At 39.7% G+C, this 21431-nt stretch overlaps 1 protein-coding gene across 1 annotated transcript in view; it reads left to right on the top strand.

Annotated features, from left to right (window-relative positions):
- Positions 1-21431, top strand: part of KIF26B (kinesin family member 26B) — a 278874-nt gene that overhangs the window by 213249 nt on the left and 44194 nt on the right. Inside the window, exons 6-10 of the mRNA XM_064708810.1 lie at positions 152-358; positions 1909-2002; positions 4061-4323; positions 6961-7144; positions 10858-11017. Coding sequence (XP_064564880.1) covers positions 152-358; positions 1909-2002; positions 4061-4323; positions 6961-7144; positions 10858-11017 — 908 coding nt within the window. The remainder of the gene's footprint in view (positions 1-151; positions 359-1908; positions 2003-4060; positions 4324-6960; positions 7145-10857; positions 11018-21431) is intronic.

Below are 21431 nucleotides of genomic sequence, written 5' to 3'. Positions count from 1 at the left end.
CTGCATATTCACTGACCTCCACTGGGACATTAGCTACAAAAAGCAAATATGGTTTGGTCAAGAGTAGCTGGAAAATTCATTCAACATACCAGTTGTAGAGCAACCAAGGAAACTAATGAAACGTGCTCATCTTTTGTGTGTTTGCTGACAGGTCAAAGTCATGGTGCGCATTTCTTCCACGCTTGCCAGAGACACGTCTGAGTCCAGCTCTTTCCTAAAAGTTGACCCCCGCAAGAAGCAGATCACGCTGTATGACCCGTTGGCCTGTGGAGGTCAGAATGCTTTCCAGAAAAGGGGCAGCCAGGTTCCGCCCAAGATGTTTGCTTTTGATGCAGTTTTCCCTCAGGATGCATCACAGGTAGGCCCTGTACGATCAGAAGAGTTATCTAAGCAGAGGCGTGCACCAGAGCCAAACTGATTTCTGCTGCAGCAGTAGTACTTTCAGTAGACTTCTGCCAGGGCTGAATTTGGTCTGCCATGGCCATCAATAATGAATTCAGTTTATTAAATTTGTGCTGAATAATGGTGTGCTTTCTTTATTCTTTACTGTAAATAATTTCTCCTAAAATTATACTTCCAGTATTAGTGCTAAATGGTGCCTAATAGGGAAATCCTCAATATCAACAAGTTACTGTATATTCTGAAATATTATTGTTGGGTGTTTACAGAGATGTGATCAGAACTACAGTTCTCTAATGCAATCCTCTATTAACTAAGGGATCAAGGGTTATTTTTACATTGTTCTATTGTACAGTTTGCAATAAGATGATGGGGACTTTAATCCACAGGTCTTTATTAATAAGTATATATTCAGGTTTCTTATCTTTATTAGACTTTGGTTTGATGAACTGTGTTACCTCATGTCATGAAGACAGTAAAAGAGTAAAGTAACATTGCAAAGTATAATTAGAAAACAGTTCTGTAAGACTGGCTCAGTATTCATAAACCAAAAAGATCTAGGGCCCAGTGCCATCTAAATGACTGTCACATAATTGTGTCATTAGGTCAGTCCCTCACCCAGTCCTGGTCCAAGCAGCTAGCACCTTGCAGACTAATGCCTGGATGCAGTTCAAGGGGCTGGCCTGTGAACAGTCCCTTTCTGGGCCCATTTTATTTTCTGTTGTAGAGATAGTCTAGAAGTAGCCATGAACCAGGGTGGATTTACTTGATGTGTTGTCAAATGCAAAGTGCTTCCCATGGAGGCCTAAACTATGAATTCTGATTGAGTTTCACCCACTGTTGTTAAGCAGTTGCTGCAGGAGCACTGTCAGCCATTCAGCCTGCTTGAACCTTAAATCCAAGAATGCCTGGGGTAAATTTCTGTGTTGTACTCCTTAAAATATTGCTACAGTCTTCAGAATGGAGTCTAGTACTGTAAAAAGCTAGAGAAGACTCATAATAATGTTGGGTCTCTTAGCTAATTCCAAAGAGCTGTTTGTTCCCTTTGCATTCCTTACTCACATGCTTGTGGAATTAAACTCAGTCCATAACTGGGCAAATAATTGAGCATGCAAAAATTCCTCAGTGTTGTTTTTTAATCAAAACTGTATTTTAAAATCCCTTAAATAGGCAGTTTTAACAAACCAACTGCACCCCCTTACAATATGTGTATTTTTTTTAATGCCACAAAGGATGTTTATGCATCAGTGAATGAAACTTACTTGATCCAGAACAAAAGTCCTGCTTCATGTGCTTATACAATTAATGTCATTCCCATCAACAGCACAGGTCACTTGAATGAGACAAGCCAGGTTAGATTTTTTGTTACTTCAACATGATATCTGGAGCAGGGAAGATGTTAATGCACCTTTCTGGTGAAAATAATTATTTTCCTCATTATTGTTAATGCTTCAGGTTTTTTTCTTTCCTGTATTTTTATTCTTTTTTTTTTCCCAATACCTGTGACAGGCTGAAGTATGTGCTGGGACTGTGGCTGAGGTGATCCAGTCTGTGGTCAATGGGGCAGATGGCTGCGTGTTCTGCTTTGGTCATGCCAAGCTTGGTTGGTATTGCTAAATTCCCTACTCAAGCAGCAAAATGAATATTTTTAATACAGGATTGCTAGTCTGTATGGTTAAGGAAAACAAATTTTTATTTGTCTGTGTATATTAATTGTATTTGTGTACCTGTGAATGATCTCATGCTACATCTTCACCTCTTGCTTACACATTTATTCACTTTTCTTATTGTGTAAATATTGGACAGCATGTTCTTTGAAACAGAAGTTACCTTTGAATTATTGCTTCATTTCAGCCCTTAAATATTATAGCAATTTTGTCTTTCATTGTCTTCAGTTAATGAATGGTCCAACAGTGATCTACAGTTTTCCAAATGTGCTTGGTGTTGGTTTGCTCAAATGCCCCTTTTATAAAGCTGTGCACTATGAGTATTCACTCAAGTACTTGATGTTTATGATGGCTCTCTTATGGAGTGTGACTGGGCACTCAGTTTGATTTATACTCTATTCCCTGATTAGACAGTTCACTCATTACTGACCTCTTCCTGCTGTGTCTCAAACAAGTCTTATTTTAATAGGTGATGAATGTTACTGATGGAGCAAAACTCACACTTTGGACATGCTTCATTAGCATTTTTCAGGTATTCATGGAAGGGCAATACAGAGGAGAATCATCATCATTAACACACTATTAATTCGACATAACTGGATTTTGAGAGTTAACATTTGTTTTGTTCATATTTCTCTAACTGTATTTTGGAAGTACTGTCTCTTGAATGAAGAGGAGGTAATTGCATGTGTGCAATGATCTCCATTCTTTACCAACTCAAACAACCACAGATGTACAAATATAACTTGAAAGGATAATTCAGTTTTGCTGGTGGTAAAGAAGATCAAGCTGTATCAGGCCATGATTATCTCAAATTATAGGCAACAAAACCTGTAGAGCACTGAATGCTGCAATGCAGCCAGGTCTGGTACAATTAATGGAGCAGGTTGGTGTTCCAGTTACACCAGAAGGCCCCTCTGGACCAGGCAGGAGTGACACTAGGATGAGCTCTTAGAAGTGGCCTGCCAAACACAACATTGCAAATGAGATGGAAAAGGAAGCCACCAGATAACAGGCTACACATCCTTTAGAGAGATATCCCAGCTAGGCTTTTGCTGAAGCACGAGTTGGGTCTCTGCAGTTGCTTTGTTAACAGCACCACCACCATTCCAAAAGCCATGGACTTACCCAGACCTTGACAGAGACACATGCATAGAAGTTTTTTTTTCACTGGTCTTTTTGCACATAGATTCAACATAAGAAATGAAACAAGGTAAAGAAGCCACAGGTACTTGCCTGAAAGGATGTATATCTTTATCATTTGGCTTATAAATTTAGGAGATTTAGAAAACTCATCTAAAGGCATTATAAGTAGTGACACCTAAAGCAGTTTAAGATAGTACTCTGTGTCTGTTCTTAATCAACAAACTTTTACAGCAAAGAAAAGGCAGAGCTATAATTGCAGAGTTAAAAAATACCTAACCAGGGGATGGTTTTGGCCCAGAGGAAATATTAATTGTAGTGGACCCATTTCTGCACCAAGTGATCACGTATACCTGGTTGGTTTTGGGGATTTTTTTCTGAATTAAGTTACATCTGTGTGATTCTGGGGTTAGGTTTATGTCAATCTCAACTCCAGCATTTGAAATACAGTCTAGTGCTTTGAAGTAAAATGGTATTGAAAGAATACCACACTTACAGTATTCAAAGTAGAGTTTTTTAGAGACCATGGCACTCCTGCTTTGCTCAATTCCCTCCATGATTCAACCACATCAGATGCTGCAGCATTGCAAGGTGGGGGCCTGCAGCACCCTGCTTGGGAATGGGAAATGTCAGGAGAATGCACCAGGTAGTGATTTTTGAAAGAAGCTCAAGATTTCATCTGCATTTTCCATGTCCTATTTGTCTACCTGCCTATATTTTCCCATTTCTGACTGTCCTTGTTGTAGTGAAGTTGTTTTCATGAATGCTGTGCAGGATAACCTCTCTTGGCAGAAGGCTGTCAAGGTCCTGGGAATGATGTTATATTTTCTTCATCCCCCCATTCCTGACAGGGAAGTCATACACCATGATTGGGAAGGATGATTCCATGCAGAACCTTGGAATAATTCCTTGTGCCATCTCTTGGCTATTCAAGTTGATTAATGAACGCAAAGAGAAGACAGGAGCGCGCTTCTCGGTCCGGATATCTGCAGTGGAAGTGTGGGGGAAAGAAGAAAATCTGAGGGACCTGTTGTCAGAAGTGGCTACAGGCAGCCTGCAAGATGGCCAGTCCCCAGGTGTCTACCTTTGTGAAGACCCCATTTGTGGCATGCAGGTGAATCCAAGATTAATTTTACACTGAAACAAGTAAATATGACTTTTTTGGTTTCTTCTGGATCTATAGAGATGGTTCAAATTCAAGAGCTACCCAAAGAATAGAGTTTATAGACTTGAAAGTGTTTACTTTAAAACATGCAAGAACTTTATGACCTGCAGCTGCAGGGCCATCTGCTCTCTTGGCCTAAATATTTGTACCTCTGGTATAAGTGATATAGAGCAAGGGTTTGTGTTTGCAATAAAATGTGAAAACATTCAGAGCAAACAAAAATTCACCCCATTCTTAAAAAAAAAAAATAGAAAAAAAAGTGTGATCTCTCTTTTGTAAAACAACAAACTAAAATATTTACTGCACAAATTGCTGTAGGCCATTAATATGGCTGTTTATTTCTTTTTAAATGACATTATTTATAGCATTTGCATTAGCAGTGTTGTAGGGAGCATTAATTGCTACTTATTAATTGCTGCCAAGAAGTAAATTCCTGAGCTGGGCAAGTCAATAAAAACTCAAACTATTCTCCGATTTGGAGTTTTAGCAAGAATGAGTAACTGGCTCATCTGTTTTCTGGGTAACTATGAGAAATTCTTAGCAGCCCTATTTTTTCCCTTTTATTTTGGGTTGAGGGGAAAAGGGACCTATTCTTTCATTTTGCTTTTTGAGTGGGAGTAAATCTGCTTTTTGTATGAGTAGATGAAGAGGGAGCAGAAGAAAGGGATGGAGCTTGAAAATATTCTTTCATCCTTAAAGGAAAAGACTGCTTTTGTTGACAGCCCTGCTTATTCCAGGATGGGGAATACAGGGAGAAGGGAAGAGACCTACAGGGTCATGTACCCTGTATCCACCTCCAAGCATCTAGAGATCATGACTCACATCCGCACAAGTCGTGAACTGTGAGATTTTAAACAGCAAGCAATAAATTTTGTGTCTTATCTCTTTGTGGTTTAAGCTTTTTAGGCATACTTAGGTCATAGTTTCCATTCTTTTGCATTCTACCTAAGAACTATGAATTTGTGTTTTGATTTGAAATAACAATTGGGGCTCTCATTTTCATTTAACTCCTGACTTCAGTGTTTTATGAAATACTTACTGTATCACTAGAGATCTCACCCTCTGGTGTCCTGTAACTGATGCAGTCTGGTAAATCTGAGAGACTTGACTCTGCACAGTTCCCGTTGGGGTGATGGATGGTTCAGTTAAGAATTTGCACACTGCACGTGTTACATAACTGTGTCACAACCAGCATCTCCTTAGCACTTAATTCCTTACTAAGGCATTTTAGCACAATAGCAATAATAATAAATATTCCATTATGGTAGATTATTTTCACATAGATACAGACAGTACAGCTACATATACAAAATTAATTATTTTGGATTAGTGAAAAAGAGGTAGCTCCATGATACACGTATATATATCTGCAGTGTGAAAGAATGAATTAAATGACAAGGAAAGAAGCCTTTTTATGTGTGCTTACAAGACATTCTGGAGTCATGTGTCGTACACCTGAGCTCTCCATATCCTCAGCTGAAGGGAGGATATTATATTATATTATAGCCATGCAGATATGCAGAATCAGCAGTGTGTATAGCAAATGAGTGATCACCATATGTCATACTGTCTGTCACTGGACCTTTCCAAGTATGCACATTTTCTTGTTGCTTACATTAGTGAGATCAGCCCACAGACTGGCCTGCCTTCTGCTGACCTTGTTAACTCCTTCCTGTCCCCCTCCCTCTTTCCTGAGAGAGCTTAGCCTTCAGTGTGTCACTGAATCCTATGCACAGCCTCAGCTTTATCCCTCCTCAGTCTGGATAATGGTTGCAAAGAGAAAACAGAATTACTGTCTTTTGGAGAACTTAACTGTCAGCTGTATTATATGGCAGGGGAACAAACCCCATGAACAGGGAGCTCCTTGCTGTTTTTATGCCAGACAAGACAAATCTATCCTATGGGCTGTGGGCCAGTTCTGTCTACTGCCAAAACTAATGCCATCAGATTACAGTCTCATGTCCCATGCACAGACAAACTAGTCATAGGTGACATGAAACATGCAGGCATTCCTAATATTAGGAGGGCTTAATAATATCTGCCCTCATATGTTGTCTGTCACTTAGAAGAGTTGAGAGCAGGCTGGTGACAGGGACTGAGGTCCAGCAAATATGAATGTTTGTACATTACCTGCCTTCTTCCATTTAATGGATTGCCCTGGCTTATGAGCAGATGCCTAATAAACTTGTGGTATGGAGGGGTAAGGAAAAGGCTTCTCTTCTGGGCTGCTTCTTATACGGCATGGGGCAGAACACAAGCTTCAGTCCTGTTATTTTTGAGATTTATCTGTGGACTGCTTCCTTGTAACACTTTCTGAAGATGTTAGAACACATAGCCCTGCTGCTGCTGCTGAGTTTGGGATTGACATGTCTTCTGCAATTTTTTTTCCCACTTCTAGCCATGAGGGCTCCTGGAGGGCATTCTAGTGCCACTGCCAGTGTCAGGAGGGTCTCATTGGGCATATCTTCCTTTGTGGTCCCAGTAGAAGGCAGTGTATCCACACCACATGTTGATTGCAGGAAGTTGTCTGGCGGTGTTTACCTGTGTGGGAGTTTCTCAGCCGTTTCTCCCTGGTGTTAACTGCAGCTTCAGAACCAGAGCGAGCTGCGCGCTCCCACAGCAGAGAAGGCCGCCTTCTTCCTGGACGCCGCCATCGCCTCCCGGCGCAGCAGCCAGCGGGACTGCGACGAGGAGGATCACCGCAACTCCCACATGCTCTTCACGCTGCACATCTACCAGTACCGCATGGAGAAGAGCGGCAAGGGCGGAAGTAAGCTGTCCCCTTGCTCCTCTCTGCCTCCTCCCAGCCTGCCTGGGAAGTGGGCCTTCAAAGAATGTTCTTTAGTGGTGAAAATCAGCTGAGTTCTCCATTCACTGAGGGGTGGGGCCATTCATACAAGCAGGCTGAATAGTGCCTGGTGAAGACCCACCAAAGACCATTAAAAGTCACTGGGGATTATTACTGCCACTTGTCAGTCTAGTTGCTCTCATGGAGACACTGGCAGCTCTCTCCCTGTGTGGGCCTCTGTATCTAAAAAAAAAAAAAAAAGTGCTTTTTAAAATGGCCTTTATTATTATCTTTACAGATAGTGTTGTGGTCATGGATTAAAATATTGTGGTGACTGGAATTCCTTGCCACCCTTATGTTAACGGTTCCTCTTTGGCACCTAAATAGGGCAGTGTGTGTGGAAGCTGATGCTGACAATCCATAAACTGGGAAGCTGATGTTGACAACCCATAAACTATACCCTTTCTTGGAGATACATGATATTTTAGTTGCTAGCCCAACTATATGTGCACAAAGGACTCTCATGGTTCTTTGTAAAGGGTGTGGATTTTTCAGATAGGCTTGTTTCCTCTCTTTGTCATGCCTCTTTCACTGGCTTGTGTCTTTACTTCATATCCCAGGAAAAGGTGCTTCCACCTCTAATTTTATGTTTCTGTAATTTTCAAAGCTTCCTTTTTTCTCACACCATTTATATTTTTATTATATTTGCCTTCTGTTTCAAGTCTCTCAAATTGTTTATGACTGAAGATTTACAGAGAGGGGGTTTTGTTAGTAAATTCCAATGATAAAAGATTTGTATAATGTAGGAAGAACCCCCACTGAAAAAGAAAACTCTGACATTGAAGGTATTTGTTTCAAATAACCTTTTCTTTACAGGGAAAAATGTTTGAAAGAGACCAGAGAAATCTCCTTCTCTAAACTCATGGGCTTAAGCAATTCTGCAGAAACAGCATATGTTTCAGCTCCTGGCTCTGCATAGGCTATTGGTAATAAGGAATAGATTGGATGGTGATGTGTAGTGGGTGTTCAGCACTGCAGTATTAACATCTAATGTCTAAATGAAGAAAATTTGCACTGAGTGTACTTACAGGAGAAAAAAACCAAAAAGTTCCTCTAAATGGAAATGCAGCTTGCATGTATTTAAGTAATAACCCCTGTGGAATTGGCAGTCAGAAATCTCAATTAACTAAAGATTTATTAATTAACCACCCTGCGGTGGAAAGGAAGACAGTGAATACTCAAACAGACTGGTTTATAGGAATAAGATGGCTGATTTTGAGGGAATAGTTATTGCAATTATTTAATGCTCCATAGTTTTTACTACACGAAAGTACGTGCACTATTGTCTTGTGGTTATAATTTCAGAAAAAGAAGGCACGATCCTGTTGGATTAGAATACGGCATGCTTTGCCCACTGCCTCTAGTTATATCTTTGTCTCGTGGCCAGACCATCCTTCTGCCTTCAAGTTACCATATCTGAGTGGCCTTACAAGCTAGGCAGGGTCAGATCCCACTGATAAAATTGAATGAGGGGGAATTCCAGCTGCTCAGAAAGGGTGACTAGTGATTATCACTGTCTCCTGCTAATGTCCTAATGAAGGACTTCTCAGAAAAAAACCCATGAAGATAGTAGAGATATATAGATTCCAGTAACAGGATTAAAAAAGGACAGGAAGAAAGAGGGGGAAAAAAAGAAACTCAGCTTCTAAAGGATAAGAGATTAAAGGGCTGGCTAACATGTGATTTTGGTAAAAAATTACTGTTAGAATAAGGCGTTGGTACTGTACTTACCTCCTTGTTAGATTCATTACCAGGAATGTCATGAAGCAGGCTTAGCACCATTGAAATAAATGACATTGTGGCAGAACTGGATCACTGTCATTTTTCAGCTGTCAGCTCTGCAAAGTCTCTGTGACCATAGGAAAAAACCCCAAGTGTTAGGATGTTCCACTTCTTTTCTCTGTAGTAGCCAGGCACATTAGTGAACAACTTCCCTGACAAAAAGCTTCATTTTCAGATTAATCAAGTGGATCTACAATCTCAAAAATATTATTTCAACATGTAAATTAAATAAGAAAGAAACAAACAGTAAGTGATCTTATTCTAGATTTCCTCAAGTTATGTAATAGGAGTATATGTTGAAACAATGTGTTTTTGAAAGGTAGTGATTTCTTCAATTTTCTTTTGTTTCCCTGACATCTGGTAATCTTAGCAACAGAAATATTTATCATATATGATCCAGTAAAGTCACCTACAGTCATTTACAGTAGCAACTAAATGCATTTCTTTGTTTTTCTAAATAAATGATTGAGAGACACTCAAGTAAGGAATTCCAGCCTTCTGAGAATAGCAGTGTTAGAGGACTCAGGGACTCTTTAAGGGTTTTAAAGACTCTTAGAGGGGAGACGAAGATCCTCCATGATCAGTTTAGAGGTACAGGTGCTTTACTGGTTCCCCAAGGCAGCCTAATTCCTCTGGTGAGAGGAATACATAGAAATCCAGTGTTACATAACACGTGATAGAGCTGAAGATCTAAGAGGACTTTAAAGCAGCAGACGTAACTGTATTTTAACAATTGTTGACAGAGATACTGGATACATTTTGGAATATTATTCACAAATCCCAAAGGAGGTCTTCTGTCTTTGTTTATCTTCTCTCTTTTTTCTTACCAAATGTACAAGCTGAGATCCTGTGTCAAAATGGCTGTGAATTAACTTGCATAGAGTTAAATTAAGATGTGAAAGTATTTGTCCTGCTGTTGGAGGAGTGTCTGTGTCCTCCTAAATTGGTATTACCTCTCTCTTACAACGTAGTGATTCTGTTCTGTTCTGTACCTATTAAGATCCTAGAAATAAATCTGCCTTTTTTTACAGACTGCTTCTAGACTAACTCTTGAGAACAGGGAGGAGTGGTCCAAAAAAAGTCAGCTGAGAAATTGTTCTGAGATAGTAGACAGTTACAAGCACTACTGTGAAGTCTACTTAGTTCCCATCCTGGATTCATAAGGAAGCACAGATTTTTAAAGAGAGCAAATGTCTATTAATCTTGATGTTTCAATGGTAGCATCTTTTCACTCTGGAAGTATTGTGCTGATGCAGAGTAAACAAGGTAAAACTATAAAGATCTGTTGCAAATTTTACAGAAACCATTCTGAGAACAGAGGTGCTATCTCACAACCCATCTCTGGTGTCTTGGCAAACTTCTCAGCTGAAATGCTACTGTGAAAGTATATAGACTTGAGGAAAAGTTGAACATCCCACTGATGCCACAGTGTCTTCTTAAGATGCAGTATTCAGGATGGAAAAAATAAGAGTAGTATTCTTGCTTACTAAGCAGGAATTCCCAGCCTGTAGTTTTCCAGACAGAGAAACAGTAGTGACAGTGACAGAAACAGAGCCAACTCAGGCTAATAGAGCTATATTTTAAAAAATATAGTCACATTGGTGACTCTCACAGAGTTAAGCTTGCAGGAGTGAGTACTCAGCAATTTTTGAGCAGGTTCAGAGTAGGCAGCAATGTACAGCTATAAAGGCTGACAGTGTATTAGCAGGATGCTTACAGCCGTGTCTGCTAAGGGGAATTAGGGAAGGCTCCTGGGTTGTTTCCCCGTCACAAGTCACAATGAGACTTTTGCTTTCCTGGGAAGCTGCTTTTGGAGGCCCACACTAACTGTCTGCTCTCTTTGTTTGTGGCAGTGTCTGGAGGTCGCAGCCGCTTGCACCTTATTGACCTGGGCAGCTGCGTGAAAGTGCTCAGCAAGAACCGCGAGGGGAGCTCCGGCCTCTGCCTCTCCTTGCCCGCGCTGGGCAATGTCATCCTCGCCCTCGTCAATGGCAGCAAACACATCCCATACAAGTAAGTGCTGCTCTGGGTTCTGCCGAATGAGAGGGTGCTTGAAAGCAGTTTGTCTGTCTGTGCCTGAGGCAGATTTGGGTAAGGAGGAAAACAGTCTGCTGGGGTCAGTGCAGCCCTCTTGAGCCGTGTCAAAAGCCGCCCGAGGTTCAGTGCCACCTTATCTGACCTTGCACCTGGGAGCTACACACTGTGTTTGACAAATAGGTTTCAAAGGAAGAAGCCTGCTGAAATAGGACCCAGGTGGCTGAAAGATCTTAAGGTTTGAAGTTCAACACATTAGGGTTTTGTTTTCTGTGGCTGTTCAAAGATTTTTTTTAATGTTTCAAAGCATGTGAGAATGTTTCATATTTGTTCCAAGGAGAGGAACATTGCTGCCATAATGCAGCACTGTAGAGAAAATTATCTTGCTGTCCACTGTATGTAATTTGCTTTATTGGAAATATATGTCACAATGAGCATGAAAGTCTGTCATTAGATTCCTTCTGTGACCTAAGGTTACTTTGCAGGGGTTTTTTGCATGGTTTGAATCTAAATGCCAGCTTTTCATATGCAAAAAAGAAGTAGGCCCTATTTGCCACAGTAAACCAGTGACCGTTGCTACTGCAGGTGCCTTCTGGGAAACAAGAGGAATTGCTCACCTAGTGGGTATTCCTTGTGTTCACTTCTTGTCATCACTGCCTCTCCCTATGTGTCATGTGTGCTGGTCTGAGAGGAAGCTCGGATTAATTTCTCAGCCCAGGGAGTCACACTGCCTTCCTATTGAGAAGTTTCTGATTTTGTGGGCAGTATTGCTTTTTCCTAGCCTAGATCATAGGGAGTAGCAACCAGCATCATGGGAATGGCTTCCAGTAGCATCTTGTAATCAAACTGCCAATGAATGTCACCATTCATGAAGGACAGATGTATGACATCAGGAGTTAGGAACAACAGGATGACACAGAGAATGAACCAAGTAATCCACAGAGCAATATTTCAGTCCATGCCTTTTACCCTTTTTAGCATTTAAAAAGCTGAAAACTTGATTATTTACACATGTCCATTCAAGATTGCTTCTTTGTTTTTATCTTTATTTTGGCAAGTAAAAATGAATTGATATTGGTTATAATCTGTTTCTCTTCCAACCTTTAGTTTCAAAAATTATTTGGTACTCTGGACTTAAAACATGCTTTCTGGAAATACTGAATTCTGCATTTCACGAAGTGTAACTCAGGCAATGCTTATCACAAACCTGTCATTCTTCCTATTGGATTTTATGGATTGAAGAGAAGGTCACTGGTAGGAATACAAAAGATAATGTTAGTAATGCTCACTAGGCTAGAACTAAACATACAAGGAATAGTTACCAAATAACATCAATTGTCTTTCCTGGAAATGACTGACCAGGAGAAGAGCTTTACCAAACACTTCTTCTAATTGCTGTGTGTTCAATCTCTTTTTGCTGTGACTCCCAGCTGTTGCACTTCTGAGCCTACACAGCCAGAGATGTGAGCATATTTTCTCATCAATGTCTGTACTGCTGAAAGAAGATCAAAGCTCTCTTCAGGCCACAATCCCCTCTTTAGTGCTCTCCTAATAAGAATTCTTCCTATAAGCAGATATTATGGAGTGTAGAGAAGTGGTTGGTCATCTGTAAATCAGAGCCAATGTCCTGTTTGTAAGAGGACTTTTAAAATATAATTTGAAAAATATACTGGCATATTTTGGAGCAAACCTTTTCTTCCTCTTGCTGGGAAGAATCCAGAAAACATTTTTTTTCCCCATGTGTGGTCTATTCCTGAGCAATGGAAATAAGAGTTTTGGTGGCTGGATGAGCACTCTTAGCTTGGTGATCCAGCAGTACAGCAGTGTCCTGCTCCTCAGTGGAGATGAGAGGAAGGAGAATCTGGATGTGCATGTGCTGCATTGCAGGAGGGGCTCAGTACCCCACAGAAAGAGATGATATGTGTTCACTGGCACGTTGTGTTTAGAGCAGTGACTAGCCTCTGTAACTGGGCTAATTCCCCTTTCTCTAGGGGGTGTTCTCTTTCACTGCTAAGTATAAAATGATATTTTTGTTAACTGCCTTTTTGAGTGGGACCAAAGGAAAACAATGGAAGCGGTTTTTTTATGTGACAGCTCTGCACATTGTGTGTGGTCTCAGTAAATTTCCATAGAGCAGCAGACAAAATGGAGCATCTTTTCAGTATCTGAGCATTAAACAGCCATTAAGTATTTTATGGCAGCCTGTCAGTAGCCACTGCATGGCTTCCTGGGGACTTGGGAACTCGCAATGCATATAGGTTTTCTCTGATGGCAAAAATTTGGTTCTCTAAACTTTGAGAGGCTGCAGGCTCTTAAATTCGCTTAAGTTTTAAAGTATCCAGCTTTATCTCCACAGGTAGTAGTTGTAGGGGAGTTCTTGTTCAGATTCATAGCTGGAGTAAGCAGATGCCACTGCATTGCCTTCAGTGGTCTCTGTGTTTGTGCCAGGGATGAATTTGCCTCTCCACCTGCAGTCTCTATGAGAAAAACACATGCTGTTTTCCAGCACATGTTGCTTTTCTTTAATTTTTACCCACAAGGCTAAGCTTTGGAAACCATTCAGTTGGAGTCCTTCTCCCTTGGGAAGAGCCCCCATATACTCCCATTTTGGGAATAGTTACAAACATTTATACTAGCTTTAGCAGGAACTTGTTTTCTGAAATTGTAAGAAAGTAATGTAGAAATTCTCGGACATCAAACAGTATGGTGTGATATGGTTTGGGGGCTCTTGTATTCAAGTCAAATTTCACATGGGTCTGAATTTGGGACAAGAATCCCTGCACTGGGCAAATACTTGCAGCTAATGAGTGACCAGACCATGATTTCTGGGAGTTTGTATATTTCATATATGTACTTTTAATCTCTCAGTGTCACTATTATTGTCACTATTTCCAGACCTATTTTGAACTTTAGTAAGAACATTGTTCTGATTGTATAATTCTTCCAGCTCAGTGTCATATATAAAAATGAAATTTTTATTTGACTTAAATACATTGCCATTTTATGTCACCAGTTTCTTTTGCTCTTGAGGTATGAAGAAATCCTTCAGAAGATTGGGCAAGAATTATTTTCTCCATGGGAATGTCAAATGTCTTAAAAAAATTGGAAAGGGGCACTTGGAAGCTCAAGGAAGAGCAAGGGAGTCAGTGACCAAATATGGTTGGGCTTAGATGTGCTACAGAAGGGTTTTGCTAAGATGCAGTAATTGTTAGTGCCATTTCATGTTTTTAAGAGTATTTCAGTTTTATGTCTGTGCTGTATTATCTGCCTCTGATTTTCAAGATGAATGTGTTTTAAACCCTTAAATGAACACCCATTTGCACAAACTCCAGATACTGGTTTATATAGCTCACTATTCAAAAATTACTCCAGTTGCTAGGCAACATGGGTGGTGATAATTCATGGTAATGCTGTTTTGGAAATAATCATTTTTATGCATTTTAATGACTGTGAGAATGTAAGGAAACTGTTTAGAAAAGTGCAAGGCTGTATGAATTTCTCTTCCAGAAATTGTTGCTTGTTTTATTTAATAGGCTTCTCTCTTAATGTGCTATCCCAATGTGCTAGTGTTTCTAGAGGCATCCTGTATTTTCAACTACATGCTTTGCTTATCCAAGGAGGGAGTCTTGTCTGTAAAATAGATGAGTGTGAGTTAAAAGCAAGAATTTTATTCATGGCAGTTCTGTTTTTCTGTCATATGGTTGCATTTCTTCCCATGCCTTAATGCTGGTATTGCTTTATTTGACCCTATTGCTTTATTTGATCCTATGTGCAGAAAATAAAATTATATTAAGTGACTGGTGCAAGGCTGCACAAGAGGCTTCATGGCAGAGCCACTGTATTTTAAGATCTAATCTGATGTTTAAAGCATGGGTTAATCCATTCTTTCTTTCTGCATGACATTTGGAAAATAATTTATTCAAGTGTTTATTTCTTTATTCACATTTATAAAACTGAAAAAAATCAAATAGGATTTTTAAAGGGCATTCAGAGTTAGCCAAAAGCACTATATACTTTTCCACTAATGCTAGGACTGTTACCCTATTTTCCCCTTTCTTTAGAGTTAATGACTCAAATAAGTAGTCCCAATGTCATACAGAATGTGAGAGTTTTTTTGATCAAATGTAGAATTGCTTTCGAGTAAAGAGGAAAATAAAAGTGTTGGATTATAGTGTTGTGGTATACTAGTTTAAAGAATGAGCTGTATATCAGATGTTTTCTTTAAATTGTTAGTTAATTACTGAAAAAAATGAAAATGGGGTTTGGCTGGATCCAGTACCTCAGTTTCTCTTCTTAGATGGGTGTATCTATCTGCATTTGTTTCATTTTTTGTAAAAATCTGTGTGTCAGAAGAACTGAAATGCCAGGTATCTTTTGTTTATATGCAGTGCCTTTGCATTTTTGGCATGAGTTATATTATTTTTCTCAGAGAAGATGTTAGGATTTTCTTGGGCAATAATTATTATTAGTACTGGAGATTTTATCCTTATTTGTGAGCTTGTACAAAGTCCTAGCTTTGTTGGATTCACGTAACCATGTCTGCTTACTAGGTCTAAGAACTTAATGATACATTTGAACTATATGTCAAATGAGCGATCTATTTAATGGTTACTTCATCAGCATCTGAAACTAGAATTTTGTTTTGTTTTGTTTTTCATTTAGAAACTTGAATCACTTTTACTTTCCACTGCTTCATCTATATCTTCTGTTCCTTAACTTTTGCATCTCCTCAATGAGAATATCATAGAAAGATCACAGCCTCAGAAAAAATATCTGGGGTGCTCTTCAGAATCTCCGATCTTTCTGTGTTAATTTAATATTGAATATACTAGAAGTGGATGAAAATCTGTTTTGCTGTTTTACTTGAGGAGCTGTGAGAGCAGAAGAAGGAGGGGGGGGGAAATGAGGGCATGGGAGACATCTGAAACAGAATCACAGGGCTGGGAAATGGTCTAAAATGAATGGGAAAGCTCCAAGAGACCCTGAAATTGTGTGTAGAGGAGACAACAATCCACAGAGAGGAACTGGGAAGCAAACAAGGAAGAAGAAATGAGCCTATTCAAAAAAAGAAATAAGCCTAAGAAATACTCCTGAATGATCCAATTGTAGGAGAGTGTAGTAGGGTGGTCAATGGACATTTTGTTGAACATGAAATAGTTCCTAATTAACTATCAAAAACATGGTCTGCTCAGGAAGAAAAGAACTTTTCCTTGATGTTTTCAGCCAGGATTATGTGGACTAGAACCTTGGCTAACAGACACTGAAGCCACTGGAGCAGTGCTATCTTGTACCAGTGGAGGACCTGGCCTTAGGCATGTGCCCTTTGTCCCTGGGCAGGTGTAATGCAGTTCACTGCAAGAGCAATGAAACTCTGTCAGCATGCAGATAATAGGCCAGCATGCATACATGGAGCATCTGACAATTATGGTCATCTCTGGGGCTTTTCTGTATCTGACAGTTTACTAGGTTAAATTTCTGGCAATTTCCTTCTTTATTCCAGGGAACTATATAAACTAGGTGGAATTAGGGATGCATAGTTTGTGAATGTAGGAAAACTTCCTGCATTTTGTTGGAATTTAATCAGCAGCTCAGGAACATGCAGATGATGGGTCTGCATGCTTCAGCAATTGCTGTTGTAGTGTTCAGCAACAATGCCCTTTATTGTAGGATAGTTTGAACAGCTGATGGTGCAGATTTGAGCTCTATCTGCACACATCTTACAGCACTGTGTTTCATCATCAACTTAATGAGAGAGAGTAAAGAGACAAAATCCTCAAAAGAAGAGCTGTGGTGGAGCTGCCATTCCCCAGCTTTGGGTTTTCAACTCAGTCCTGCCAGTATGGCAATGTGACAGGAATTGGAGCAGTGGTGTCTGTGAATGTCTGTCATGGGTGCAAGTGGCTGTGTTGCATTCACTGAGCTTGAGCTCCTGTTGCACCAGTTTTACAGCAGACCTCAGCTGACAAGCTCCATTCTGCACAAGCATTCAAGTGAGGAGAATCAGGCCTCACGAAGTATCTCTTTGAATGCTCTTTGAACCACTCAGCGAATTAGTACTTTATGGGTACTGTAAGCAGCAAATAATGATGGACTGCAAAAGAAATGAGAAGGGAAGTGCTGTGGTTTATAGTCAGACTTAACAGCAATTACTAATTGCATTTAAATAGCCATTCCTATGAGCAGCAGATAGCTGCATCACAGAAGGACACTACTTTGGTCCCGGGCCAGCACAGACGTGGCTGGTAATGAACAAGCAATCCAGTAGCGTGCAGTTATTCCTGAAATATAGCTTGAGTGGAACCCAAATAGGCCATTGTGGTAATTTCATACAAAAATTAAACTGTACTTAATTCATTAAAATGTCATTTTGAACCTTTAGTCAGGGTATCCAGCAGTTTATTCTCACCTGTTCCACCACTGGTTCAGGCTCAATTGAACATTAATACATTTTCTTTCATGGAAATGTGGTGATAATTCATTTCATGTATAATTGAACAATTTTTAAATAGTCATATCCTTAGAATAACTACCTCTTGTACAATGCAGCAAATTATCAAAAAGCATGTCATAATTTTTATTAGACTTATTTCACATTTTTGGTTATCTCCACTTTCATGAATAGTTGCATATGGATATGATGTGCTAAATTAAATTTCATTTCCACATTGATCCTTCTTCACTTGTATAAAGAAGGTCTGAGTCTGTGACTCAGACCAAAAAGACATCCCACTGCAGCAGACCAAAGAAAATAGCTTTTCTATTTATCTGCCAGTATATAGCTGCTTGTTTGGAGTTGTGCATCTCATTGCCAAGAGAAGGTTACAGACTGCAGAGAACTTAAAAGAGAAGGAAGAAGAATTATGAATGGTTTGAAATGAAAGGGTTACTCACCTGGAAGAACACTGTGACAGAAATAAAGCTTCACAGCTTGTAGGGAAAAGGAGGCCTTTGAGAGAAGAGATGACAACTGCTCTGTAGTTTTCAAGGACGTGAATACACACAGGAGAAGAGAATTGTGTCTGGCGAGACAAAGTGGCAGAATGATTTCTTATTTTAAAGTAGTGATGTGGAGGAATATAAACTTTAAAGCATGCTAACAGGGATTCCTGTTAGTGGAATAACTACTCATGAGCTGAAGTGAACGCTTAGTTGGTAGAATCATTTAAAAGCAAAATAAACTTGTAACTAACAAATATCCATTAACAGTTACATAATAAACTGTTTAAGATAGATTAAGGGCTAGGCTTATGGAATTTCAATGCAGAGTTCTGGGTCCAAATCTTTGACAATTTTCAATATCTGTACTTCCTTTTGATAATTTATCTTTGTCCTTGATTGTCAAGTGTCTGCGGATGGCGGGTAGTTATATAAATAAACAATAAAATGTGTTCTAATGTGTCTAACAGAATCAAATCTGCTTTTAGGAGCCTGAAAACCAGTGGTTGGATGGATTGTTACATTTTCATGATGTCAAAGAAATACAGAAAGTCTCAGTGATGTGTTTCTTGAGACCCTACCCTAGCAGTCCATTCCTGTGCCAGATGATTTCAATGAGTTAACAACTTTTCTCCCTTCATCATTTAGTTACACATTTTTTTAAGGTCTCTTTCTCTTCAAATTGCAAAATCAAGTTCTCCCAGTGCTTGATCCAAAACTCTATGTAAATCAATGGAAATCTTTTTACTGGGATTTGGCTTAAACCCACAGATTAGAAAACATGCTTACATTTAATTAGATGAGATAATCCTCAAATCCTTGCTAAGGGATATTTCATGTTCTGTATTTGATGATTAGCAGCTTATTTGTTGAAAGAGGCAGTAGGTGGTTAAGTGTTACCTAATGTTGAGTTTATTTGGAGTTGCAAGGGACATAATTGATGGAATTGGTGAAGGTGAAAACTACAAAAGTACAATCATGTATTGATTGGTTGCAAATGGGTCTGTGACTTCGAATTTGAAGCTAAAGAAGTTTATGCAGAAACTTGCCACACAAATGGGGACTTGAGACTACTAAAGTGGCACAAGCAGGACTATTTTTTTTTTTCTCTTGTGGATATAAATGGTATTTGTGACTTTAACTGAAGAATGGACATAACCTTTGCTTACATTTTCTGGGCAAATAGTTGAACATTTTTTCTTCAGACTCCTTCTTTTCTTGGACTCTATTTAGACATCACCCTCTCAAAGGAGTGACAGGCCCTAGAAGCTTTTGAGAGAATTGTGGGGTTGTAAGTGGAGGGTACTTCAGCCAGTCTACCTTATTGCTTCAAGAGTATTTGAATGACATTACAACTGCAGGATGTTTTTTTACTGAAGTTTTTGTTTTCATAACACATTTGAGAGTAAAGCAATGGAGATAATCCTCTTGAGCTCTTCAGATACAAGATTCTGCTGTATGATCAAAGTTTTTGGCTGGTGGTTGCCTCCAGCTCTATACACAATGAACAGATGTGGGTTTTTAAAAATATGCATTGACTTTTTAGATTTAAGCAGGCTGGTTAGAACTATCTTCTGAAATATAAAAATTACCTATCTTGTGCTGCAGGATGAACTTGTTTTATTATTTTAGTTTTTAAAATATACTTTTGTAAGTGCCATTCAGGTGATATGGTTTCTAGCAATATCTGACAAGACTCAGTAAAATTAATATCAGACAGCAGATTTAACTGTTTTATCTGCATTGTCTTTTAGCTTTGTTTTGCCTTATCATCCCATCAGAAAAAACTGTCCTACCTGCTCCATGTAAAATTACTACAATTTAAAATTATTTTCCAATGGGTTATTTTTGAGAGATAGTGGAACTTACCAAATTTTTCTCTCCCCATTCCTTAGTTCATGCTCTTGGTCAGAAACAAAACCTTAATCTCTTCGAAAATCAATGAAAAAATGCATGTCCACACTGTCAGAAATATCAGCCCTTGTGGCTCCCTTTGGTGCAGGTGGTTCCAGAGAGCAGCAGTGGTGGCTGTTCTGGTGCTGTTGCAAACATGGCTCAGCTCAGACACAGCAGAGAACGAAGGAGGAGGGGGGCCCTTAAAAGGTTAAAGTTGTTGAAGGCACCTCATCATCTCTGTGCAGGTGGGACCTGAATCTCCTTGGAGCAGTCTTTTAAGGATTGAACACAATTTTCATGTCTGCCTCCAGCTATAAATAGAGTAGCAGAATCTTTTGTGCTCCTAGACTGTGCTCCTTCTCTCCCTTGCAAACAACAGTTGTCACAGGCTCTGAGTGAAATGTTTTTGAGTTACCTGCCTGTGCAGGAGGATGGGAATTAGATGCAGTATCCATATCTGCTACACAGCTGGCATGTCAGCATAACAAACAAAAATGTTTTTAAAGGTATGGTGTTGGAGAAATAACTGCATTTTTCAGAGAGAGAGTGTTCTAGGAGCTCTGTGCTCTCAGTCAGATCATGCCAACATGCACCTCTTGGATCCTGGACATCTCTCTCACACGTGGACATTGCTGGTGTGATGGAGGGCAGTTCTCATGTCACAGGCAACTGAGAGCAACTGCTGTAGTTGTGATAGTTTGCATTGATGTATAAACTATAAGTGGGAGGAGGGGATGAGGGAGTATCAAACCTGAATAAAATTTGACCCTGAAAATGCATATGAAAGAGAACCTGTTGGTGCCCTAAAACACTCCTCTGGTGAGATTTGTAGAATACTCCTGTTTTTTTCAGCTAATGTTGAGGCTGCTTACTATGGAGTGGGTTTTACAGAAAAAGTGAGGGTGTGCTTTGGTAAGTTTTAGAGTCTTTGCATAATAGAGAATACAAAATAAGACTGTTAAGCTGGTATCAGATTTTCTGTTCTCTTGTTAGGTGACTGCTGCCATTTTGGATGGCTATGTACTGTGCAGTGGCATTATAATCAGTGGCTTTTATTGGTTTTGTGCTACTTGTGATTGCAGTCTGTTGGAGCTGAAAGCAGGGCACATTCCTTAGCCTGGAATAATTTATGTGTGTGTCAGATGTAAAAACCAAGTGTTTTACAAGTGGTGAAGTCCTGTGTGTCCATTTGCAGGTGCCATGTCTGTTCTCCTCACACCCATCTCAGTGCAGGGAGCCTCAACATGAGGATGTTGTTTGCAGGAAGCCTCTGGCTGCTGTGAATCGGAATGTTCATGTTCCCAGGGACTGGCACCTTCTTCCCAGCAGGGCCAGGCATAGTCCAGGCAGGGCCATAGTGCTTCTGAGGCTACTTCTGTTGGTGTAGTCTGAAAATTGGAATGGCTTTTTTCATCCTCCCAAGAAAATTCAAAGTTCCTCTGAAAATGCTATTATAACACACCCGTGCAAAAGAGAGTATAAAAAGATTTTTAATGCCATTGGCCAGGTTCCATCCATCAACAGTGCTTCTCTCTGGAGTAATACCTGATTCTTTTGAGGA

The sequence above is a fragment of the Zonotrichia leucophrys genome, chromosome 3, assembly GCF_028769735.1.
Source record: "Zonotrichia leucophrys gambelii isolate GWCS_2022_RI chromosome 3, RI_Zleu_2.0, whole genome shotgun sequence".
NCBI lineage: Eukaryota > Metazoa > Chordata > Aves > Passeriformes > Passerellidae > Zonotrichia > Zonotrichia leucophrys.
Note: the sequence above shows the minus strand (reverse complement) of the source record. Positions and strands in the feature narration are given on the sequence as shown.